Source organism: Rhinoraja longicauda, chromosome 41 (genome assembly GCF_053455715.1).
Source record: "Rhinoraja longicauda isolate Sanriku21f chromosome 41, sRhiLon1.1, whole genome shotgun sequence".
Lineage (NCBI taxonomy): Eukaryota > Metazoa > Chordata > Chondrichthyes > Rajiformes > Arhynchobatidae > Rhinoraja > Rhinoraja longicauda.
In genome coordinates, this window is record NC_135993.1 from 830,925 (window position 1) to 857,399 (window position 26,475).

Genomic DNA, 26,475 nt, shown 5'->3' on the forward strand with positions numbered 1-26,475 from the left:
TATTGTCCATGCTGGCCAACATGCCCCATCTAAGCTAGACGTACTTTGCTTCGGCAGCTTCCACCCCAACAGTATGAACATTGACTTCTCTAACTTCAAGTAACCCTTGGTTTCCCGCTCTCTCCATCTAGGGCGGCACAGTGGCGCAGCGGTAGAGTTGCTGCCTTACAGCGAATGCAGCGCCGGAGACTCAGGTTCGATCCCGACTACGGGCGCTGTCTGTACAGAGTTTGTACGTTCTCCCCGTGACCCGCGTGGGTTTTCTCCGAGATCTTCAGTTTCCTCCCACACTCCAAAGACGTGCAGGTTTGTAGGTTAATTAGCTTCAGTAAAGATTGTAAATGACTGATTGTAAATTGTCATTCTAGTCTGTAGGATAGTGTTAGTGTGCGGGGATCGCTGGCCGGTGCGGACTAGGTGGGCAAATATAAAAAATAAACCCCTAGGGTTTAGACAATAGACAATAGACAATAGGTGCAGGAGGAGGCCATTCGGCCCTTCGAGTCAGCACCGCCATTCAATGTGATCATGGCTGATCATTCTCAATCAGTACCCCGTTCCTGCCTTCTCCCCATACCCCCTAACTCCGCTATCCTTAAGAGCTCTATCCAGCTCTCTCCTGAATGCATTCAGAGAATTGGCCTCCACTGCCTTCTGAGGCAGAGAATTCCACAGATTCACAACTCTCTGACTGAAATAGTTTTTCTTCATCTCAGTTCTAAATGGCCTACCCCTTATTCTTAAACTTGTCCTGGACTCCCCCAACATTGGGAACATGTTTCCTGCCTCTAACGTGTCCAACCCCTTAATAATCTTATACGTTTCGATAAGATCTCCTCTCATCCTTCTAAATTCCAGTGTATACAAGCCTAGTCGCTCAAGTCTTTCAACATATGATAGTCCCGCCATTCCGGGAATTAACCTAGTAAACCTACGCTGCACGCCCTCAATAGCAAGTGTGTAGGATAGTGTTAGTGTGCGGGGATCGCTGGGCGGCGCGGACCCAGTGGGCCGAAGGGCCTGTTTCCGTGCTGTATCTCTAAATCTAAATCTAAAAAATCCCTCCCCCATCCTAGTTCTCCAACCAGTCCGACTGTCCTCCTGATTAAATTTTATCTCTATATGCTATGTTGTCACCTTCCCCTAGCTAACAATGTTCTATTCTACAGTTTCCCCTTTGATGTCTCGTTTTCACACCTTGCCCTTCCATATCTCTCGTCTCCCTCTCCCCTGACTCTCCCCCTGACCAGCGATCAACCCCCACACTAACACTATCCCACACGCACACACTAGGGACAGGTTACAATTTACAGAAGCCAATTTACCTACAAATCTGTATGGTTTTGGAGTGTGGGAGGAAACCGAAGCACCCGGAGAAAACCCACAAGGTCCCGGGGAGAACGGTCAATCTCCGCACAGATAGCACCCGTAGTCAGGATCTAAACCGGGTCTCTGGCGCTGTGAGGCAGCAGCTCTACCCGCTGCGCCACCGTGCTGCCCTGTTAGAAACCAGACAGGACCCTGGCTGTGACACAGAACACAAGATAAGCAAACGACTGCTCCTGAAAGATGTCGGCAAAGCAGGTGGGATTTTATGTTGACCAGATATTTTGATGGCCACCGTAACTGAAACCAACATCATATTTCAGATTTACTCAATTATCTGAAGTTATATTTCCAGCCATTGCCGTGAGATTTGAACACAGTGCTGGATCATTTGCCCAGAAATGTCATAGAAACATAGAAACATAGAAAATAGGTGCAGGAGTAGGCCATTCGGCCCTTCGAGCCTGTACGCACCGCCATTCAATATGATCATGGCTGATCATCCAACTCAGTATCCCGTACCTGCCTTCTCTCCATACCCCCTGATCCCTTTAGCCACAAGGGCCACATCTAACTCCCTCTTAAATATAGCCAATGAACTGGCCTCAACTACCTTCTGTGGCAGAGAATTCCACAGATTCACCACTCTGTGTGAAAAAAAACGTTCTCATCTCGGTCCTAAAAGACTTCCCCCTTATCCTTAAACTGTGACCCCTTGTTCTGGACTTCCCCAACATCGGGAACAAAATCTTCCTGCATCTAGCCTGTCCAACCCCGTAAGAATTTTGTATGTTTCTATAAGATCCCCCCTCAATCTTCTAAATTCCAGCAAGTACAAGCCGAGTCTATCCAGTCTTTCTTCATATGAAAGTCCTGCCATCCCAGGAATCAATATGTCCCCAGAACATGTCCTATCATGGGCAAGACTCTTATTAGTGGTCTCATCAAACCTACCCTGGAGGCAGCTGCCAAAGCCAATACCCACAGGAAACATCACCGTGCCAATCCAATGTAGGACCATCCATCTTTGTGTCTAACTTTGGTATAAACCAGCATCTGCAGCCAGGATCCTGTTTAGTTTCTACTGAGGTGGTGCAGTGGTAGAGGTGCTGCCTTTTCAGCGCCAGAGACCCGGGTTCGACCCTGACTACGGGCGTTGTCTGTATGAAGTTGGTCCGTTCTCCCTAGTGTGTGTAGGATAATGTTGGTGTGGGGGTAATCGCTGGTCAGAGTGGAGTCGGTGGGCTGAAGGGCCTGTTTCCGCACTGTACCTCTAAACTCCAAAAGTCTAAAGACACGATGTGCCTTACTCAGTGGGCCAGGCAGCCTCCCTGGAGACCATCTCTGGGGACATTTCTCGGCACACAGGATCCTGAAAATAATCGAAGAGTCCTGATGCTCAGATCCAAAGGTCAACGCCATCAGTGTCCTATCAACCTTTTCAGAGGAACAGGTGATGTTTCAGGTGGGAACCCTTCTTCAGATTGGACCTGAAATGTCATCTATCACTTTTCTCCAGAGATGCTACAGCTGAGGTACTCCAGCACCTTGTGCCTATCTTTGTCCCATCCCCTGATATCAGTCTGAAGAAGGATCTCAACCCGAAACGTCACCCATTCCTTCTCTCCTGAGATGCTGCCTGACCCGCTGAGTTACTCCAGCATTTTGTGTCTACCTTCGATTTGAACCAGCATCTGCAGTTATTTTCCTACATTTTGTGTCTATCTTTGGTATTAACCAGCATCTGCAGTTCCTTCTTATATAACCTAGAGCGGCACGGTGGCGCAGCGGTAGAGTTGCCGCCTTACAGCGAATGCAGCGCCAGAGACCCGGGTTCCATCCCGACTACGGGTGCCGTCTGTACGAAGTTTGTACGTTCTCCCCGTGATCTCCGAGATCTTCAGTTTCCTCCCACACTCCAAAGACGTGTAGGTTTGTAGGTTAATTGGCTTGGTAAATGTAAAAATTGTCTCTAGTGGGTGTAGGATAGCGTTAGTGTGCGGGGATCGCTGGGCGGCGCGGACCCGGTGGGCCGAAGGGCCTGTTTCCGCGCTGTATCTCTAAACTAAATAAACCTCTTCTGAGGATCTGGCTACTGAGATCCTGCCCACAACGAATGAATGAATTAATTAGTAATTAATTAATTACTGGAGTTTGAAATTCTCCCTGTGATTGTGTTGATTCTCATTTTTACTTCCTCATCCCAAAGGTTAATTGGCTTCTTCTGTAAAAATATTGGTGTTGAGAGTCGATGTGTAAAAGGGTAAAGTAGAAGAAACATGAACATTAGTTGGCACATGAGGATCTGTAGGGTGAAGGAGACAGCTCACACTGTGGGAAGGGCAGCATTACATACCCGTCTACAAACTAACAGCCTTGGTTTTTGAGCTTGGGGAACCAGGGACATTCTCCATCTGTTGCTGCCTCTTCTCGTTACTAATTACTGGAATATGACATTCCACCGTCCTACATGAGACCCCAACGGGCTCTTAACATTTAGGAAGGAACTGCAGATGCTGGTTTACACCGAAGAAAGACGCAAAATGCTGGAATAACTCGGCGGGACAGGCAGCATCTCTGGAGAGAGAAGGAATGGGTGACGTTTCGAGTCGAGACCTTTCTTCAGACTGAGAGTCACTCTCCTAACATGGCAGCCACTAATGCCAGAGGCCCTCGGTCGGGAGGCTTGGAGTGCCTGCTCTCCACCTCCCTCCCATCCCTGCACCTCGAAAAGATTGAAAGATACAGCATGTACCTACGGTCCTTCGGCCAACGACCGCGCCAGGCATCGATCACCCGTTCACACTAGTTCTATGTTATCCCACTTTCTCATCCTCTCCCCACACACTGGGGGTTTATTAACCTACAAATCCGTATGTCTTTGGGATGTGGGAGGAAACCGGAGCAACCAGCGGAAACCTACATGGTCACAGGGGAGAATGTGCAAACCCCACACAGACGGCATCCGAGGTCAGGATCGACCCCCGGTTTCTGGCACCGTGAGGCAGCAGCTCTACCCGCTGCACCACTCTGGCCAAGGTCACAGATGTTCCCCTACATCCTTGATTAGTTATTGGTGTCAGGGGTTATGGGGAGAAGGCAGGAGAATGTGGTTGAGAGGGAGAGATAGATCAGCCATGATTGAATGGCGGAGTAGACTTGATGGGCCGAATGGACTACTTCTGCTCCTATGACTAATGAACTTAAGTTTTTAGTTGAGTATAGAGATACAGCGCGGAAACAGTCCCTTCGGCCCACCGTGTCCGCGCCGACCAGCGATCCCCGCACACTAACACTATTCTGCCCACCGAGTCCGTCCGCGCCGACCAGCGATCCCCGCACACTAACACTATCCTGCCCACCGAGTCCGTCCGCGCCAACCAGCGATCCCCGCACACTAACACTATCCTACCCACCGAGTCCGTCCGCGCCGACCAGCGATCCCCGCACACTAACACTATCCTACCCACCGAGTCCGTCCGCGCCGACCAGCGATCCCCGCACACTAACACTATCCTACCCACCGAGTCCGTCCGCGCCGACCAGCGATCCCCGCACACTAACACTATCCTACCCACCGAGTCCGTCCGCGCCGACCAGCGATCCCCGCACACTAACACTATCCTACCCACCGAGTCCGTGCCGACCAGCGATCCCCGCACACTAACACTATCCTACCCACCGAGTCCGTGCCGACCAGCGATCCCCGCACACTAACACTATCCTACCCACCGAGTCCGCGCCGACCAGCGATCCCCGCACACTAACACTATCCTACCCACCGAGTCCACGCCGACCAGCGATCCCCGCACACTAACACTATCCTACCCACCGAGTCCACGCCGACCAGCGATCCCCGCACACTAACACTATCCTACCCACCGAGTCCGCGCCGACCAGCGATCCCCGCACACTAACACTATCCTACCCACCGAGTCCGTGCCAACCAGCGATCCCCGCACACTAACACTATCCTACCCACCGAGTCCGCGCCGACCAGCGATCCCCGCACACTAACACTATCCTACCCACCGAGTCCGCGCCGACCAGCGATCCCCGCACACTAACACTATCCTGCACACACTGGGGACAATGTACAATCTTTACCGAAGCCAATTAACCTACAAACCTGTTGGTCTTTGGAGTGTGGGAGGAAACCGGAGCTGAGAGAAAATCAAGCCAAATTCAAGTACAACAGGTAGAACAAAGGGGAAGATACAGAGTGCAGAATATAGTCTCAGCATTGTAGCGCATCAGTTCCACAGACAAAGTCCAATGTCCGCAATGAGGTAGAGGTCAGAAGGGTCTTGACCCGAAACGTCACCCATTCCTTCTCTTCGTGATCCTGCCTGATTCACTGAGTTACTCCAGCATTTTGTGTCTCTCTTTGGTGTAAACCAGCATCTGCAGTTCCTTCCTACACATGTGCAGATTAGAGTCAACATGTTCAACACAGACATTGTGGGCTGAAGGGCCTGTTCCCTGCCATACTGTTTTATGTTCTATGATGGGCTTGGCATCATATTTGGTACGGACATTGTGGGCTGAAGGGCCTCTTCCTGTGCTGTACTGTTCTATGTTCTATATCCTGTGTCCTGTGTTCTATGTTCTGTGTTCTGTGTTCTATGTCCTATGTTCTATGTCCTGTGTTCTATGTCCTATGTTCTATGTTCTACAGCATGATCTGCCTGGATGGTACATACAACAAAGATTTTGATGCACGTGACATCAATAAACCGATACCTACTTTTTAAGGGATTAATAAAATTTGTGAAATAAAATGGCAACAATGCACCAAAATAAGGATGTGGGACAACAGTGGGCAGAATTTAATATGGTGTTAAGAATGGTGTAGGAGAGAATAAGAGAGAATATATTCTTGCCAAAAGGGAAAACCAAATTAAACACTTCTGAGCTTTGATTTGAGTTGAGAACCTAGAGCTATGTTCTATGTTCTATGTTCCTGGTTCCATGTTCCTGGTCCATGTCCTATGTCCTATGTCCTATGTCCTGTGTCCTATGTCCTATGTCCTATGTCCTGTGTCCTGTGTCCTATGTCCTATGTCCTGTGTCCTATGTCCTATGTCCTATGTCCTATGTCCTATGTCCTGTGTCCTATGTCCTATGTCCTATGTCCTATGTCCTATGTCCTGTGTCCTATGTCCTATGTCCTATGTCCTATGTCCTGTGTCCTATGTCCTATGTCCTGTGTCCTATATCCTATGTCCTATGTCCTATGTCCTATGTCCTATGTCCTGTGTATCTACGAGGAATGGAAAGAGACATACGTGAAGTACAAAGGACAGCAGGGCAGCACGGTGGGTGGTGCAGCGGTAGAGTTGCTGCCTCACAGCGCCAGAGACCCGGGTTCGATCCCGACTACGGGCGCCGTCTGTACGGAGTCTGTACGTTCTCCCCGTGACCTGCGTGGGTTTTCTCCAAGATCTTCAATTTCCTCCCACACTCCAAAGACGTGCAGGTTTGGTGGTTAAATGTAAAAATAGTCCCTAGTGGGTGTGTGACTAGTGTTAATGTGCGGGGATCGCTGGTCGGCGCGGACCCGGTGGGCCGAAAGGGCCTGTTTCCGCGCTGTATCTCTAAACTAAACTGAAAGAAAAACTACAATCGATGATGAGAGAGAATATGAAGAGGATTCTTTAAAAAAGGTAGAACAAGCTGCAAGGAAAAGAGGAGATATAACACGTAACTGTGAAGGACATAATATAAGCCAGTGAAAAGATTCACAGTGATATCAATTAAAAACGAGAGTTGGGATTAGTATTTAGAGATACAGCATGGAAACAGGCCCTTCGGCCCACCGTGTCCGCGCCGCCCAACGATCCCCACACACTAACACTATCCTACACACACTAGGGACAATTTTTACATTTACCCAGTCAATTAACCTACAAACCTGTACGTCTTTAGAGTGTGGGAGGAAACTGAAGATCTCGGAGAAAACCCACGCAGGTCACGGGGAGAACGTACAAACTCCGTACAGAATGCGCCCGTAGTCAGGATTGAACCTGAGTCTCCGGCGCTGCATTCGCTGTAAGGCAGCAACTCTACCGCTGCGCCACCGTGCCGCCCTGTTATAGAGTGCCACAAAAACCCAGCGGGTAGCAAGAGGGAGATGCTGGAATAATGAAGTGATTATTTTGCTTTGGTCTTCAGCAGATAGACGTGAGATTCGCCTGGAGAAAGTTGCAGTCGTTGCAGTTGTACCAGTGCCAAAGAATGCCTCTCCAGCTTGTTTGAACGACTACCGACCGGTGGCCCTCACCTCGGTGGTCATGAAATGCTTCGAGAGGCTGATCAAGAACCAGATCTGTGCCTTCCTCCCTCGCAATATGGACCCGCTGCAGTTCGCATACCGTCCGAACAGATCCACGGATGATGCGGTCTCCCAGGTTCTGCACACCGCTCTCTCTCATCTTGACAGCCAGAAGGGGGGCTATGTGAGGATGCTGTTCATTGATTTTAGTTCAGCTTTCAATACAATAGTCCCCACCAGACTTGCTGAGAAGCTGCTGAAACTGGGGTTTAACACTCCCCTGTGTGCCTGGGTCCTGGACTTTCACACCGCCAGGCCCCAAGTGGTCAAGATGGGTAGACATACATCTAACCCCCTCACCCTGAACACAGGATCCCCCCAGGGTTGCGTCCTTAGCCCCCTACTGTACTCCCTGTACACACATGACTGTGTGGCCAGGTCAGCTCCAACTCCATCATCAAGTTTGCTGATGACACTGTGGTGGTTGGCCGGATCTCCAACAACGATGAGAAGGCCTACCGGGAGGAGGTGGCTGATCTGGCACTCTGGTGTCAGGACAGCAGCCTCCTCTTGAATGTCACAACAACTAAGGAGCTGATTGTGCACTTTAAAAGGACTCAACATCCGAGGACGTACACGCCACTGGAGATAAATGGGATTACTGTGGATAGGGTGAGCAGTTTTAAATACCTGGGAGTCCACATCACAGAGGATCTGACATGGACAACACACATTGCCGCACTGGTGAGTAAGGCAAAGGCAGCGCCTTTACAACCTCAGACAGCTGAGGACATTCAGAGTGTCTCTGAGGATCCTTCAGTGCACCTACTCTGGGGCTGTAGAGAGCATCTTGTCTGGGAACATCTCAATCTGGTTTGGGAACAGCTCTGCCCAGGACAGGAAGGCTCTGCGGAGAGTAGTGTGTTCGGCTGAACGCACTATGGGAACTACACTCGCCCCCCTGCAGGACCTATACATCAGGAGGTGCAGATCCAGAGCCAGCAACATTATGGGGGACCCCTGCCACCCCAACAACGGACTGTTCCAGATGCTACGGTCAGGCAAACGCCTCCGCTGTCACGCTGTGAAAACAGAGAGGATGAGACCGAGTTTCTCCGCACAGGCCATCAGGACTGTTAACTCTTATATCACCAGGGACTCATTTACTGTATCCATTTGTGCTGTGTTGTTTTTTAAAAGAAATTTCTATTCTGTTTTGTAGTTTTTACACAATCTGCAGGCATTGCCACTTTCATTTCACTGCACATCGTGTATGTGTACGTGACAAAGAAAGTAGACTTGACTTGACTTGACTTGACTTCAAAGCAGGGATATTATGGAAACCATTCAAAATCTCAGAGGATAAGATTTCTGGTCCAGATGGATTATATCTGTACATTTAAAAATAGAGCAAAGCAAAAGCAGAGACATGACTACACATATTTAATAATTAATTGGAAAAATGCTGCAGTGGCTGGTGACCGAATGGAGAGTGGATGTAATTGCTGGATTTAAACATGAGGCTAAACCATGCTCAGAGAGTTGTGGAGCAGAGCTCTCGATATCCCGAACAGGGAAAATAACAAGAGACGAAACAATGGGGAAATGTCCAGGTACACAAACAGCTACAGGTTCAAAGAGGGGAACAGCATAGAAACGGGCCTTTCAACCCACAGCATCAGTGCTACCCCTTGTACTTGTTGTTACTAAGAAAGAAACTTTCTTTATCTCTATACACAAGCAATCTCACAGCTGCACGACCTTGCTTTGCTGTTTCAATACACAGCACTCACACAGTCAGACAGAGGAGAGGGGGAGTAATTTAAGAACAAGAGCCCCTACTCTTCTGTATACTCCTTATCATTCAAACACATTCCGTTCCCAAGGATAACATTTCTGCCACAAGCATCCATCTTACTGCTTTCTACTGAAAATAAGCACTCATTTTATATTAGCTAAGACAACAACAAAATATCAATATCTCTACTTAACTATATCAACTAATAGCATAGATTCTCAACTATGCCCGCCCTATTTACCCAATGATTACCATGGGTGTCGGGCGTTACGGGGAGAAGGCAGGAGAATGGGGTTAGGAGGGAGAGATAGATCAGCCATGATTGAATGGCGGAGTAGACTTGATGGGCTGAATGGCCTCGTTCTGCTCCTATCACTTCTAATCTTATGGGAGCACCAGCATTAATTCCCAGCGGACGATTGTTGGCGGTGATCATGGATATTCAGCGCTGGCTCCATCACTGATCAATGTTTACATTAGCGGTTTGGACTTGGAGTCAAACATTTCCAGATTTGTAATGAGGTGTGGAGCCAATACTGAGACACACAGAGTGCTGGAGTAACTCAGCGGGTCAGGCAGCATCTCTGGAGAACATGGATAGGTGACGTTTCACAGAGTGCTGGAGTAACTCAGCGGGTCAGGCAGCATCTCTGGAGAACATGGATAGGTGACGTTTCACAGAGTGCTGGAGTAACTCAGCGGGTCAGGCAGCATCACTGGAGAACATGGATAGGTAACGTTTCACAGAGTGCTGGAGTAACTCAGCGGGTCAGGCAGCATCTGTGGAGAACATGGATAGGTGACGTTTCGGAGACTGGACAGACCCTCTCAGTATTGTCACATGGAACCGCATGTGCTGGTCAACACCAAATGTTGTTTTATCCAATTTAAGATAACTAAACCTGGTATGTCTTAACATTCCGATTTTTCTGCTTCCCTCTTCTCTGTTTTTATGCGTGTTAGTGCCCTAGATAATATGGTGTACTGCTTTAAACCTCTAACAATTTCTCTTTTTTTTTTTATTATTATTTTTTTAATTTTAATTTTTTATTTTTTTTACTTTGTCTTTTTTTTATGTTTATGTTTATGTTTACTTATTTACTTATTTTCCTTGCATATCTTAAGTCATATACCCTCTGAATGGTATTGTGGGTGGTGGGATATCTATCAGTACTAATGTGTTCATGCATTGAATTGTCAAACCTGTATTAATAAAAAATCAGAAATAAACTTTGTTCAAAGAAAAAGATAACTAAACCACAAACAGCCCCCTTCCCCAAGACCCCCACCCCCCCTCTCCTTTCCCCTGAGCCTGGCTGACACATGTTTCTCCCCTCCCTTCCCCTTCCCCCTCCCCTTCCCCTTCCCCCCCTCTCCCCTACATTAATTCCACTGGATTCACAACTTTTATCCTATTGTCTCGCATCGGACTTTTCAGTGCTGGCCTTTGTACAACAATCTGCCCGTCAGGCCCCCCTGGCCTGCATTCACATATTATAGTCCACGCTCTGCCCACTCCCTCCTCTCTGCCAGCTTTGTTTCAATAGACAACAGACAATAGGTGCAGGAGGAGGCCATTTGGCCCTTCGAGCCAGCACCGCCATTCAATGTGATCATGGCTGATCATTCTCAATCAGTACCCCGTTCCTGCCTTCTCCCCATACCCCCTGACTCTGCTATCCTTAAGAGCTCTATCCAGCTCTCTCTTGAATGCATTCAGAGAATTGGCCTCCACTGCCTTCTGAGGCAGAGAATTCCACAGATTCACAACTCTCTGACTGAAAAAGTGTTTCCTCATCTCAGTTCTAAATGGCCTACCCCTTATTCTTAAACTGTGGCCCCTTGTTCTGGACTCCCCCAACATTGGGAACATGTTTCCTGCCTCTAACGTGTCCAACCCCTTAATAATCTTTGTTTCCAATCCCCCCCCCCCCCCACCACCATCAGTCTGAAGCAGGGTCCCAACACAAAACGTCGCCTATCCATGTTCTCCAAAGATGCTGCTTGACCCACTGAGCTACTCCAGCACTTTGTGTCTTTCTTTGGTAAACCAGCACCTGCAGTTCCTTGCTGTTACATTGCTGAGAGAGTGCACAGGCTCAGGAGAGGATCCGGGAGAGCAGAGCAGGAAGCCATTAACAAAGGCAACTCACACAGGTGAGTGAGTGGTTTCAAGGGCAGAATCCAGAGGTCCCCTGTTACTGGGAATGCAAGTCTCATAGAGTCACAGAGTGATACAGCACGAGGCACTCCAGCCCAACTTGCCCACACCGGCCAACATGCCCCATCTACACTTGTCCCACCTCTCTACATTTGGTCCATATCCCTCTAAACCTGTCCTATCCTTGCACCTGTCTAAATGTTTCTTGAACGTTGCGATAGTCCCAGTCTCAACTACCTCCTCTGGCAGCTTGTTCCATACACCCAACACCCTCTGTGTGAAACAGTTACCCCTCAGATTCCTATTAAATCTTTCCCCTCTCACCTTGAACCTATGTCTTCGATTCCCCAAACTCTGGGCAAGAGACTCTGTGCATCTACCCAATCTATTCCTCTCATGATTTTGTACACCTCTACGAGGCCACACCTAATCCTCCTGCGCTCCAAGGAATAGAGACCCAGCCTGCTCAACCTCTCCCTGGAGCTCTCCACAGAAACAGTTTAATTAGGGAACATATCGTAGCATGAATGAATGAACTGTGGTACACATATTAGAGTTAATTGTGGTTTGTATATCTCTTTTAATTACAGGTCATAATTCAGTAATAATTGTGGTTTGCGTATCTGTGTTAATTGCAGTTTATTCATCTGTACTTTGGCATCCACCACCATCTGTGGAAAAAAACTTGCCCCATAAGTCTCTTTAAACTTTCCCCTTTTCATTTTAAGGCTGTGCTCTTGAGTACTTAATTCTAGTTCTTGATTCCCCTAACCTAGGAAAACGCCACTGTGCATAGAAACATAGAAACATAGAAAATAGGTGCAGGAGTAGGCCATTCGGCCCTTCGAGCCTGCACCGCCATTCAATATGATCATGGCTGATCATCCAACTCAGTATCCCGTACCTGCCTTCTCTCAATACCCCCTGATCCCTTTAGCCACAAGGGTCACATCTAACTCCCTCTTAAATATAGCCAATGAACTGGCCTCAACTACCTTCTGTGGCAGAGAATTCCACAGATTCACCACTCTCTGTGTGAAAAAAAACGTTCTCATCTCGGTCCTAAAAGACTTTCCCCTTATCCTTAAACTGTGAACTTTACATTCACGCTACCTATTCCCCTCATGATTTGAGACATGTCTATAAGATCATTCCTCAGCCTCCCGTATTCCAAGGAATAAAGTCTCGGCCTTCCCAACCTCTCTCTGTAGCTCAAGTCCTTGCATCCTGGTAATATCCATGCCAAAGACAGACACAAAAGGTGGAGTAACTCAGCAGGTCAGGCAGAATCTCTGGAGAGAAGGAATGGGTGACATTTCGGGTCTTTAGTTAGGGAAAGGGGAAACGAGAGAATACAGTCTTGGCATCATGTTCGGCACAGTCATTGTGGGCCGAAGAGCCTGTTCTTGTGCTGTACTATTCTATGTTTCTGAAGGCAAGGAGTATGTTTCCAGCAAGAGGATTTGAGTATAGGAGCAGGGAGGTTCTGCTGCAGTTGTACAGGGCCTTGGTGAGACCGCACCTGGAGTATTGTGTACAGTTTTGGTCTCCTAATCTGAGGAAAGACATTCTAGCTTTAGAGGGAGTACAGAGAAGGTTCACCAGATTGATCCCTGGGATGGCAGGACTTTCATAAGAAGAAAGACTGGATAGACTCGGCTTGTACTTGCTGGAATTTAGAAGACTGAGGGGGGATCTTATTGAAACATATAAAATTCTTAAGGGATTGGAGAGGCTAGATGCGGGAAGATTGTTCCCGATGTTGGGGAAGTCCAGAACCAGGGGTCACAGCTTAAGGATAAGGGGGAAGTCTTTTAGGATGGAGATGAGAAAACATTTCTTCACACAGAGTGGTGAGTCTGTGGAATTCTCTGCCGCAGAAGGTAGTTGAGGCCAGTTCATTGGCTATATTTAAGAGGGAGTTAGATGTGGCCCTTGTGGCTAAAGGGATCAGGGGGTATGGAGAGAAGGCAGGTACAGGTTACTGAGCTGGATGATCAGCTATGATCATATTGAATGGCGGTGCAGGCTCGAAGGGCCGAATGGCCTACTCCTGCACCTATTTTCTATGTTTCTATGGAAGGACTGAGTATGGAGAGTGAGCGAGGAGTTGTAGGATTGAGGCAGCATTGAGCAGTCCACTGGCACAAGGCTTTGTCCCTGAGAATGGAGGATGAAACATGAGTCTTGGCACTGTGGTAGAACAGCTGAGAGCTTCATGGAGATGGGGAAGGTCAGGAGAAGTGGCCAACACAAGTGCAGAGCCACACTCATCTCCACTGAAGAGCAATTATACTGTGGTCACATCCAGCAGCCAGTTACCACTGATGAATAAACTGCAATTAACACAGATACACAAACCACAATTATTACTGAGTTATGACCTGTAATTAAAAGAGATGTACCAACCACAATTAACTCTAATATGTGTATCACAATTATCATTTAAACTAGGGCATGTCCTCATATTAAACTGTTTCTGTGGATATGTGTCTTGTATTGGAGTCTTAGAGTTATACAACGTGGAAACAGGCCCTTCGGCCCAACATCCATGCCAAACAAGATGCTCATCCAAGCAAGTCCCATTTGCTCGCGTTTGGCCCAGATCCAAGATCGCGGGTGTCAGGGGTTATGGGGAGAAGGCAGGAGAATGGGGTTGAGAGGGGAAGATAGATCAGCCATGATTGAATGGCGGAGTACACCTGGCCTAATTCTGCTCCAATAACTTATGAAAATAACTCATAAACCTTTCCCCAGGTGACTTTTAAACGTTGTTATTGTTCCTGCCTCAACTACCTCCTCTGTGTGAGGGAGTTGCCCCTCAGGTTCCTAAGTTCCCCCTCAGGTTCCAGAGACGGCACGGTGGCGCAGCGGTAGAGTTGCTGCCTTACAGAGCTCCCAGCACCAGAGAATCAGGTTCAATCCCGACTACGGGCGCCGTCTGTACGGAGTTTGTACGTTCTCCCCGTGACCTGCGTAGGTTTTCTCCGAGATCTCCGGTTTCCTCCCACACTCCAAAGGCGTACAGGTTTGTAAGTTAATTGGCTTGGTGTATGTGTAAATTGTCCCTAGTGTGTGTAGGATAGTGTTAGTGTGCGGGGATCGCAGGTCGGTGCAGACTCGGTGGGCTGTTTCCACGCTGTATCTCTAAACTAAACTAAACCTTGTGCTGTAGGTTATTTCAGTGCCTTGGCCAGAGCGACTGACCCAACCCTGTACATCCCTCTCTGCTGTCTGGACACAAGATCTCTGCTCCTCTAGAAGTCCCAAATGCTGTTGAAGGTGTATAATTCATTAATACATTAACCGACGCCGCCAGTTAGTATCTGTAATTTAATATATTCATTTTCTTTACCTTTGAACTTCTATCCATGTACCTGTCCAAATGTCTTTTAAATGTTGTTATTGCACCTGCCTCAATTAAATCTTTCCCCTCTCACCTTAAACCTATGCCTCCTAGTTTTTGATTCCTCTAACTTAGGAAAAAGACACTCTGCATTCACTCTACCTATTCCCCTCGTGATTTGAGAAACCTCTATAAGATCATCCTTCAGCCTCCCGCACTCCAAAGAATAAAGTCCCAGCCTCCTCAACCTCTCCCCATAGCTTAGGTGTTCGAGTCCTGGTAACATCCTTGCCAATCTTTGCTGCACTCTTACCAACTTAATGGCATCTTTCCCACAGCTGGGTGTCCAAAATTAAGCACATGCTTTCAAGTGACAGCCTCACCGATGTCTTGTATAACTGCAACAGAATGACCTGACTTCTATACTCAATACCCTGACGGATGAAGGCCAATGTCCATCTGTACAACTCCTCCCCCTTCTGTCGATGGGTAGACTGACCCCCCCCCCCCCCCCCCCCACCTCCTCAGCTCCCCAATCTTCGCACATCCCCAATCCTGGTCTTTCCACTTGTAACTTTAATTTCATGGTTCATGTATCTTGCTGTTGTGTTTTATGACTGTCGGCAGGCCCATTTCCCTCCTGGGATAAATAAAGTGCTATCTTATCGAAGGCTTGTATACACTGGAATTTAGAAGGATGAGAGGAAACCTATAAGATTATTAAGGGGTTGGACACGTTAGAGGCAGGAAACATGTTCCCAATGTTGGGGGAGTCCAGAACCAGGGGCCACAGTTTAAGAATAAGGGGTCGGCCATTTAGAACTGAGATGAGGAAAAGCTTTTTCAGTCAGAGTGTTGTGAATCTGTGGAATTCTCTGCCTCAGAAGGCAGTGGAGGCCAATTCTCTGAATGCATTCAAGAGAGAGCTGGATAGAGCTCTTAAGGATAGCGGAGTCAGGGGGTATGGGGAGAAGGCAGGAACGGGGTACTGATTGAGAATGATCAGCCATGATCATATTGAATGGCGGTGCTGGCTCGAAGGGCCAAATGGCCTCCTCCTGCACCTATTGTCTATTGTCTATTATCGTATCGTATCGCGTCAAGAGAGGGTGACTAAAACTGAACACAATGTTCCAATGTAATATACATGTATGAAACACTTCCACATTGACTGGATAATAGGAATGTAACAGGGCTTTTCAATTAGATATCATGTTAATTAAATCTACCTGGTTAAATGTTAGTGAACAGATTAATTTCCAAGAGGCACAGGATCGTTCTCGAGCTCCCACTTCAAGCACAGGCTTGGCATTTCAATGTTGGACTCCCCTAACTGTACCCTTAGAAAATGTCACCCGAATTAATTTGTTCCCAAATCTGATTCCTCCTGGGCACAAGAACTGTGGATAATGTGGTGTTACCTGTACACGGGGCATTATACAGTGTTCAGTGTGGTGTTACCTGTACACAAGGGCATTATACAGCGTTCAGTGCGGTATTACCTGTACACAGGGCATTATACAGTGGTGAGTGTGGTATTACCTGTACACAGGGCATTATACAGTGTTCAGTGTGGTGTTACCTGTACACAGGGCATTATACAGTGTTCAGTGTGGTGTTACCTGTACACAGGGCATGATACTGTGGTGAGTGTGTGTTACCTGTACACGGGGCATTATATTGTGGTGAGTGTGTGTTACCTGTACACAGGGCGTGATACAGTGGAGAGTGTGATGTTACCTGTACACAGGGCATTGTACAGTGCAGTGTGATGTTACCTGTACACAGGGCATTGTACAGTGCAGTGTGATGTTACCTGTACATAGGGCATTATACAGTTCAGTGTGGTGTTACCTGTACACATGGCATGATACTGTGGGGAGTGTGTGTTACCTGTACACAGGGCATGATACTGTGGTGAGTGTGTGTTACCTGTACACAGGGCGTGATACAGTGGTGAGTGTGTGTTACCTGTACACAGGGCATGATACTGTGGTGAGTGTGTGTTACCTGCACACAGGGCAGTATATACAGTGTGCAGTGTGATGTTACCTGTACACAGGGCATTGTCCAGTGGTGAGTGTGTGTTACCTGTACACAGGGCATTGTACAGTGCATTGTGTGTTACCTGTACACAGGGTATTGTACAGTGCAGTGTGGTGTTACCCGTACACAGGGCGTGATACAGTGGTGAGTGTGTGTTACCTGTACACAAGGATGTCGTCGCTGGAGCTGTTGTACTGCACTTGGTACATGCGGATGCCAGGCACGTGGCGCTGGGAGGGCCATCGTATGTGCACGGAGGTGGGGGTGAGGTCAGTGGCAGTAACCCTCCTGTCGTGCTGCTGAGTCTTTGTGTCGTTGGCCACGGAGGGCGACCCAGACCTGGAGGAGGTGGTGATGTCTGACGAGCCTGGGTCCGGCTCTTTGATGTTATTGGTGCTGTTGGCAAAGTGTGGGAGAGGGTTGACCACCAAGTCCACCGTGACCACCGCGTCTCCGGCAGCGTTGGAGGCGAAGCAAGTGAAAGTGCCGGTGTCTTTGGGCGCGGCAATCAGCATCTCCAGGGTCCCGTTCTCATAGGTGGTGGCTCGGGTGGAGTTGGAGATTAGCCGCCCCTCTGGTGAGGTCCAGTGAATGGTTGGATTTGGGTCACCGACCGCTTTGCACTTGAGAATGGCTCGTTGACCTTCCAAGACGAAGATCTTGGAGCTGTGCCGGGTGATCAGCGGAGGGTCGCAGGTGAACTCTTCCTCGGGGATGAACCAGAAGTACTTGCCCATCAGGTGAGGGGGGGTAGCACAGGTCTCCAGGTCGTCTTCCCTAGTGAGGCGTCTCAGCCATAGCAGCTCACAGTTACAGTGCAGGGGATTCCCACCAAAGCTCAGCACAAGGGATGAGAGTGGGGACCCCTTTGTCTTGGCGTACATTTGGACTCTGAGGAACAGGGGATCGGGGGGCAACTTGTGAAGCTTGTTGGACGTCACGTCCAATCGAGCCAGCTTGTGGAGGTTGGAAAATGTCCCTTCGGGAACAAATACGATCAGGTTATGGTCCAAGCTCAGAGTGTTGATGTTGGTCAATTTACCAATGGTCTCCCAAGGCAGGCTCTCCAAGTTGTTGTAAGAAAGATCCAGGTCTTCGAGGGAAGTGATAAAGTCATGGAAGGAGTTGGCCGAGATGTGTTGGAGCTGGTTGTTGTTGAGGATGAGGTGCCGGAGGTTGACCAGGCCGTTGAAGTGTTCGGGCAAGACTGTGGTCAACCTGTTGCTGTCCAGGTGCAAGGCACGGAGGCCCCGCAGGTCACCGAAAGCCAGGGGCATGATCTGGCTGATGGTGTTTCTGGACAGGGTGAGGTGGACCAGGCTGGTCATGTTGGCAAAGTCCTTCCTCCTGATGGTGGTGATGAAGTTGTCAGTCAGCCGCAGCTCCACTGTCCTCCGGTCGATGAACTTAGGCACGAAGAGCAGCCCGGTCTTGGCGCAGAGAATGGCCAGGGACGGTGACAGGTTCTGGCAGGTGCAGCGTTTGGGGCAGAGCTGGGCCCTGACCGCCAGGCTGAGCAGCAGCAGAGAGATGAGGAACCTCTCCATCCTCACCCAGACCCACCACTCTGCGGACAAACACCTCAGACCAGCGAACTAGACCAAGAGAGGAGAACAGATTATTACAAGCACCAACGGACAGTTCAGTTCAGCTCAGCTCAGCTCAGCTTAGCTTAGCTTAGCTTAGTTCAGTTTAGTTTAGTAGTTCAGTTTAGAGATACAGCACGAAAACAGGCCATTCAACCCACTGAGTCCGCGCCGACATGCGATCCCCGCACACTAACACCATCCTACACACACTGGGGACAATTTATACATTTATACCAAGCCAAGTAACCCACAAACCTGCACGTCTCTGGAGTGTGGGAGGAAACCGGAGCACCCGGAGAAAACCCACGATGTCACAGGGAGAACGTACAGACAGCACCCGTAGTCGGGATGGAACCCGGGTCTCTGGCGCTGCGAGGCAGCAACTCTACCACTGCGCCACCGTGCCGCCCCAACTTAATTAAATTAAATAAATTCATAAGTTCGAAGAACAAAATTAGGCCATTTGGCCCATCAAGTCTACTCCGCCATCCAATCGTGGCTGATCTATCTCTCCCTCCTATCCCCATTCTCCTGCCTTCTCCGCATAACCTCTGACACGCCTACTAATCAAAAACCCTATCAATCTCCACCTTATTAGGGCGGCACGGTGGCGCAGCGGTAGAGTTGCTGCCTTACAGCGAATGCGGCACCGGAGATCCGGGTTCAATCCTAACTACGGGCGCCGTCTGTACGGAGTTTGTACGTTCTCCCCGTGACCCGCGTGGGTTTTCTCTGAGATCTTCGGTTTCCTCCCACACTCCAAAGACGTACAGGTTTGGTAAATGTAAAAAAAAATTGTCCCTAGTGTGTGTAGGATAGTGTTAATATGCGGGGATCGCTGGTCGGCGCGGACCCGGTGGGCCGAAGGGCCTAGGGCCTGTTTCTGTGCTCTATATCTAAACTAAATTAAAAATATCCACAGCCGTCTGTGGCAATGAATTCCACAGATCCGCCACCCTCTGGCTAAAGAAATTCCTCCTCCTCTCCTGTCTAAAGTCTCCTTTCTAAAATCCAACTAGGGCCCGTATTCATTGAATCATCTCGAACCCAATTGGAAATTCTGTTATTAAACGTTAATTATTTGTTCCACGCATACGCAAGGGGCTCCCCAATGGGTTGGTAATATCCCAGTGATAACGCTGGTAGATGACAAGGCCATTTCGTCCCCGCCAACACTTCTATTAGAGGTTGGTTGATCGGTATCTGAAAACCATTCTCCTGTTCCACATACTGCAGTAAAACTCCAGCACTTTGAGAAACTGCAAATCTATTACCATGGCTTTGATTTTCCAGTAAAGTACCCAGAGAGCAAAAATGTCCTTAACTCCTTTCTCATTTTCCTCTCTTCCCCCCACACTATTCAGTCCTATGTGCAATGGACCAAGACTCTGCCCACTCAACATCATACGGATGGACTGAACTACCTCAGATTTATCACCTCCTGTAAAATAACATGCTTAAAGACAATTATGCACTTCATCCCAACTGAAGGGGAAATAATTCCCCAATTAGTCGTTCCTTGAATTGTAACAGTTCAATATTCGTTACATGTCACTTCTGAAGTGGAGTCACCATTTTATCCTGGCACAAATGGCTAATGGGTGACATTCCCTCTGTTAATGTAAGAAAATAACTGCAGACGCTGGTACAAATCGAAGGTATTTATTTCACAAAATGCTGGAGTAACTCAGCAGGTCAGGCAGCATCTCAGGAGAGAAGGAATGGGTGACGTTTCAGGTCGAGACCCTTCTTCCTTCTGTTAATAGTTATTATAAAGATACTATTCTATGGAAAACATGGATATATATTCTAAACCCCTACTATTTCCAATATATCCATATTCTTCTTAAAACCGCTGAGCATAGTCCCTTGAATATTGACCGATTCTTGTTTAGCACGGGTGTCAGGAGAAGGCAGGAGAATGGGGTTAGGAGGGAGAGGTAGGTCAGCCATGAGTAGACTTGATGGGCTGAATGGCCTAATTCTGCTCCTGGAACTTATAATATTGGCCTCCCCCTGTACACTGGACCTGCTACCTGACCTGTGGTTCAGTCATTGTTAGTGTGTTGGCCAGCTCCTATACTAAACTCACACTGACTGTCAAGCACATAATTCCTCAATGGAGGCATGAGAGAGTGAGAGACCCTCACATAGAGCAATGCGGGGGGATTTCTCCTTAAACTAATGAAGCAGAGTTTCATAACTGCACTGCGACAAGATGGTTAAAATGGGTTTAATTTTTGTTCAATATCTCTCTATAATTCCAACTATATTTCTCATTTCCCTTTCATATAGTCATAGAATTATACAGTATGGAAACAGGCCCTTTGGCCCAACTTGCCCGCACCGGCCAACATGTCCCAGCTACTCTAGTCCCACCTGCCTGCGTTTGGTCCATATCCCTCCAAACCTGTCCTATCCATGTACTTGTCTAACTGTTTCTTAAACGTTGGGATAGTCCCAGCCTCAACTACCTCCTCTGGCAGCTCGTTCCATACACCCACCACCCTTTGTGTGAAAAGGTTACCCCTCAGATTCCTATGAAAAATCTTTTCCCCTTCACCTTGAACCTATGTCCTCTGGTCCTCGATTCCCCTATTCTGGGCAAGCGATTATGGGCATCTACCCGATCCAGTCAAGTCAAGTCAAGTTTATTTGTATAGCACATTTAAACACAACCCACGTTGACCAAAGTGCTGTACATCAGCGCAGGTACTAAAAAAGAACATACAAATAGCACACATACCTAACAACACATACATAAACAGTTCACAGCGCCCCCTCAGAGGGCCTCAAACGCTAGGGAATATATTCCTCTGACTCTCAGTCTGAAGAAGGGTCTCGTCACGAAATGACACCTATTCCTTCTCTCCAGAGATGCTGCCTGACCCGTTGAGTTACTCCAGCCTTTTGTGTCAATTATAAAAGACGAAATTGCGGAGCGTTTGGATAGTAGTAGCAGGATTGTTCCGAGTCAGCATGGATTTACGAAGGGGAAATCATGCTTGACTAATCTTCTGGAATTCTTTGAGGATGTAACCAGGAAAATTGACAGGGGAGAGCCGGTGGATGTGGTGTACCTTGACTTTCAGAAAGCCTTTGACAAGGTTCCACATAGGAGATGAGTGGGCATTCTCTCTGAATGCATTCAAGAGAGAGCTGGATAGAGCTCTTAAGGATAGCGGAGTCAGGGGGTATGGGGAGAAGGCAGGGACGGGGTACTGATTGAGAATGATCAGCCATGATCACATTGAATGGCGGTGCGTACAGGCTCGAAGGGCTGAATGGCCTCCTCCTGCACCTATTGTCTATTGTCCATTGTCTATTGAATGGCGGTGCGTACAGGCTCGAAGGGCTGAATGGCCTCCTCCTGCACCTATTGTCTATAAGGGTCTATCTCCGGTTGAAACCAGCATCTGCAGTTTGTCCCTTCAACACATGGTTTAATTTACTGTGGTCTTTATCTCTCCAGGTCTTTCACAAATACTGCTCTACACTGTGGACACAGGAGCAAGCAGGTCACCCCAGCCGTGCCTTATTAATCCCTGGCAAGTGTTTCACTGACAGTGCTTCAAGTCATTAGTGCTTAACACAAGATCCTGCAATCTTTTCAAAGGGAGACAGCAGTGTAAGAGCAAAGGGGAACATTAGACATATCACATTAATATCACACACTAATTATTATCTTGAGAGTTTGGCTTTAAGGATTGGAAAGTGGATTAGAAACAGGGAGTAGACACAAAATGCTGGAGTAACTCAACGGAACAAGGTAGCATCTGTGGAGAGAAGGAATGGGTGACGTTTCTAGACTCTCGACCCGAAACGTCGCCCATTTCTTCTCTCCAGAGATGCTGCCTGTTCCACTGAGTTACTCCAACATTTTGTGTCTATCATCGGTTTTTTTAACCAGCATCTGCACTTCCTTCCAACACATATAAACGGGGTGTGTTGTAGAGCAGAGGGATCTAGGAGTACAAGTACAGAAAGTGGCGTCACGGGTAGAAAGGGTGGTAAAGATGACTTGTGGCCTGCTGGCCTACATCAGTCTGGGAATTGACTAAAACAGGAGGAAGATAGACCCCAAATGCTGGAGAAACACTACCTATTCCTTCTCTCCAGAGCTGCTGCCTGACCCACGGAGATACTCCAGCATTTTGTATCTATCTCGGTGTAAACCGGCATCTGCAGTTCCTCCCTCCACATAGTAGTCGGGAAGTCGTTTTACAGTTGTACAAGAATTTGGTGAGGCCTCACTTGGAGTATGTGTTCAGTTTTGGTCATCCTGCCATAGAAAGGATGTCATTAAACTGGAAAGTGCAGGGAACATTAACAAGGATGTTGCCAGACTCAAGGGACTGAGTTATATGGAGAGGTTGGGCAGGCTTGGACTTTATTCATTGGAGCGCAGGAGGCTGTGGTCTTATAGAGGAGTATATAATCATGAGGGGAATAGATAGAATGAATGTATAGATAGCAGGCAGCATCTCTCTCTCCCACAAGGTAGGGAAATCAAGAACCAGAGGACGTAGGTTTAAGGTGAGAGGGGAAAGATTTAAATGGAACTTGTTACCCAGAGGATGGTGGGTATAAGAGCTGCCAGTGGAGATACAATAACAATAGTTACACAATTACTTTGAGCTGAGTTTCAGTTTAGTTTATTGTCACGTGTACCGAGGTACAGTGAAAAGCTTTTGTTGCGTGCCAACCATTTAAAAGACATTTGGACGGGTAGCTGGATCAAAAAGGTTTAGAGGGATATGGACCAAATGTGGGAAAATGGGAATAAATTAGATGTGGCATTTTGGTCGGCATGGGTGAGGTGGGCCGAAGGGCCTGGCTATGCACTGCATGACTCGATGGCTCCAGGCTGTTCATCAGAAAGAGAATGATATTGTACCATGTTTTAATTTCAAGAAAATAGACCAAAGTGATTTTAAATGAAACACTGGATGGCCAGTTTGATGAATCATGTTTTCAAAGAACTGCTTAATCAGAGGTGTCAGGGGTTTTGGGGAGAAGGCAGGAGAATGGGGTTGAGAGGGTGAGAAAGATCAGTCATGATTGAATGGCGGAGTAGACTTGATGGGCCGAATGGCCTAATTCTGCTCCTAGAACTTGTGAACTTAATCGCCCAAGGTTACTGTTTGTGTGTCGGGTCGTTCTCTGGTGAATCTACTGAGGAATGAGATGTGACGAGCAGCTTATTCAGTACTAGACTTCACCAACGCACTTCCACTAATGTAATCTCATTAGACTTTAGATTTGAGAGATACTGCATGGAAACAGACCATTTGGCCCACTGAGTCTGCAATCCCCCATACACCTGAGCTATCCGGCACACTCGGGACAATTTACATTTATACAAAGCCAGCTAAAAACCGGAGCATCTGCAGAAAACCCACGCGATCACGGGGAGAACGTACAAACTCCGCACAGACAGCACCCGTAGTCAGGATCGAACCAGGGTCTCCGGCGCTGTGAGGCAGCAACTCTACCGCTGCGCCACCGTGCCGCCTTACAAATGAACAGACAGTTTGTCAACAGAACCAAGAGACATTCCCAAGCACGAGCCCTGGAGGGAACCAATGAAAGAGAATCAGCTCAAGGGTAGAACCGTTAATGGGAAAGTCGGTGAACGAGAGCTGTCACCAAAGTCTCAGTCATCTCAGACACTCCAAGGTTCAGAGAGGATCGGCCTTCAACAAGAAACAGATATGGAACCCCAGAGGATTGATTCTCCAACTCCTGTCAGGCTGTTTGATTTCTTATCAACTGATAATAACTGAAACGTGAAACCATAAACTAATGGATAGGCTTTCCAACTTCATATTAACATAACAGCATGAAGCTTCTTCATTAACCAAAGCAGAGACTGTTACCATCGCTTAGATTTGCTGTGTTAATGTCTGTTAAATTAGCAAGGCCCATAGAACCTTTGTACAATCGTTGTTGACTGAATTACAAGTTTTATGCTGCTGCTGTCGTGAGATGCATCTCATCTATTGAGGAGTTCAGCTCCAGTAATTTTACTGTTTATAGCACATTTATGAGGCGCAATGATAAGAGAGCTGTTGGCACATCACACACTCGATCCATTTAAGTATTTAGAGCTGAGGCGAGTTATAATCACATTAGGTTGAGAAAATGTCCAATCAGTTTTCTGCTTCAATGGACAGCCGCTGAGATTGCTAAGCAAACGGCAATATGTCAGATGGGGAGCTCCCTCGACCAGGGGAACCACAGTGGCTCAGCGGTAGTGTTGCTGTCTTACGGAACTTGCAGCGCCGGAGACCCGGGTTCCATCCCGACTACGGGCGCTGTCTGTACAGAGTTTGTACGTTCTCCCCGTGACCTACCTGAGTTTTCTGCGAGATCTTCAGTTTCCTCCCACACTGCAAAGAAGTGCAGGTGTAGGTTAAATGATTTGGTGTATGTGTAAATTGTCCTTAGACAATAGACGATAGACAATAGACAATAGGTGCAGGAGGAGGCCATTCGGCCCTTCGAGCCAGCACCGCCATTCAATGTGATCATGGCTGATCATTCTCAATCAGTACCCCGTTCCTGCCTTCTCCCCATACCCCCTGACTCCACTATCCTTAAGAGTTCTATCTAGCTCTCTCGAATGCATTCAGAGAATTGGCCTCCACTGGCTTCTGAGGTAGAGCATTCCACAGATTCACAACTCTCTGACTGAAAGACTGGAGCGACTAGGCTTGTATACACTGGAATTTAGAAGGATGAGAGGGGATCTTATCGAAACGTATAAGATTATTAAGGGGTTGGACACGTTAGAGGCAGGAAACATGTTCCCAATGTTGGGGAGTCCAGCACAAGGGGCCACAGTTTAAGAATAAGGGGTAGGCCATTTAGAACTGAGATGAGGAAAAACCTTTTCAGTCAGAGAGTTGTGAATCTGTGGAATTCTCTGCCTCAGAAGGCAGTGGAGGCCAATTCTCTGAATGCATTCAAGAGAGAGCTGGATAGAGCTCTTAAGGATAACGGAGTCAGGGGATATGGGGAGAAGGCAGGAACGGGGTACTGATTGAGAATGATCAGCCATGATCACATTGAATGGCGGTGCTGGCTCGAAGGGCCGAATGACCTCCTCCTGCACCTATTGTCTATTGACCTTATGATAAGTTGGTTGGTATGGGCACATTGGGCCATAGGGCCTGTTTCCAAGCTGTATCACTCTATGACTCAATGATGTGGAATTCTTTGCCACAGAAGGCTGTGGAGGTCAAGTCAGTGGTTATTTTTTTGAAGGCAGAGATAAATAGATTCTTGATTAGTGCGGGTGTCAGAGGTTATGGGGAGAGGGCAGGAGAATGGGGTTAGGAGGGAGAGATAGACCAGCTTTGATTGAATGGTGGAGTAGACTTGAGGGGCCGAATGGGCTAATTCTACTCCTATCCCTTATGACTCTTTGACTCTTTGACTCCATGACTCCATGACTCTATGACTCCATGACTCTATGACTCCATGACTCCATGACTCCATGACTCCATGACTCCATGACTCCATGACTCCATGACTCCATGACTCCATGACTCCATGACTCCATGACTCTATGACTCCATGACTCCATGACTCCATGACTCCATGACTCCATGACTCCATGACTCCATGACTCTATGACTATGACTATATTCAGGGACCACGAGTGACATATTACAGAAGAAGGTCAAAGTGGGAGGATGGTGATTGTTTTTAGATCCAATTAACTTTCAATTACTCCTCACTAGGTTCAACTCTGCTTCTTTCTTCCGCCAATTTACGTCCAGTCCAAGCCACGACACCCAGTTTCAGTGTGGATAATTCTCACGTTCTATAACCTTGCACTCTCAGCTGCTGCAGATCATTCTGACTCTGCCACAAACATCGGAAACCAACATTAACGCTGAGCTGCCGATCAGCTTCACTGTGATTTAT

General features: G+C 47.8%; 1 protein-coding gene across 3 annotated transcripts in view; it reads right to left on the reverse strand.

Annotated features, from left to right (window-relative positions):
• The window catches only part of LOC144611755 (leucine-rich repeat and fibronectin type III domain-containing protein 1-like protein), a 122,754-nt gene that overhangs the window by 16,921 nt on the left and 79,358 nt on the right, over window positions 1–26,475 (reverse strand). For all 3 annotated transcript variants that reach the window (XM_078430995.1, XM_078430993.1, XM_078430994.1), the window contains one exon: window positions 17,111–18,546. In XM_078430995.1, coding sequence (XP_078287121.1) covers window positions 17,111–18,498 — 1,388 coding nt within the window. In that variant the 5' untranslated portion in view covers window positions 18,499–18,546. The remainder of the gene's footprint in view (window positions 1–17,110; window positions 18,547–26,475) is intronic.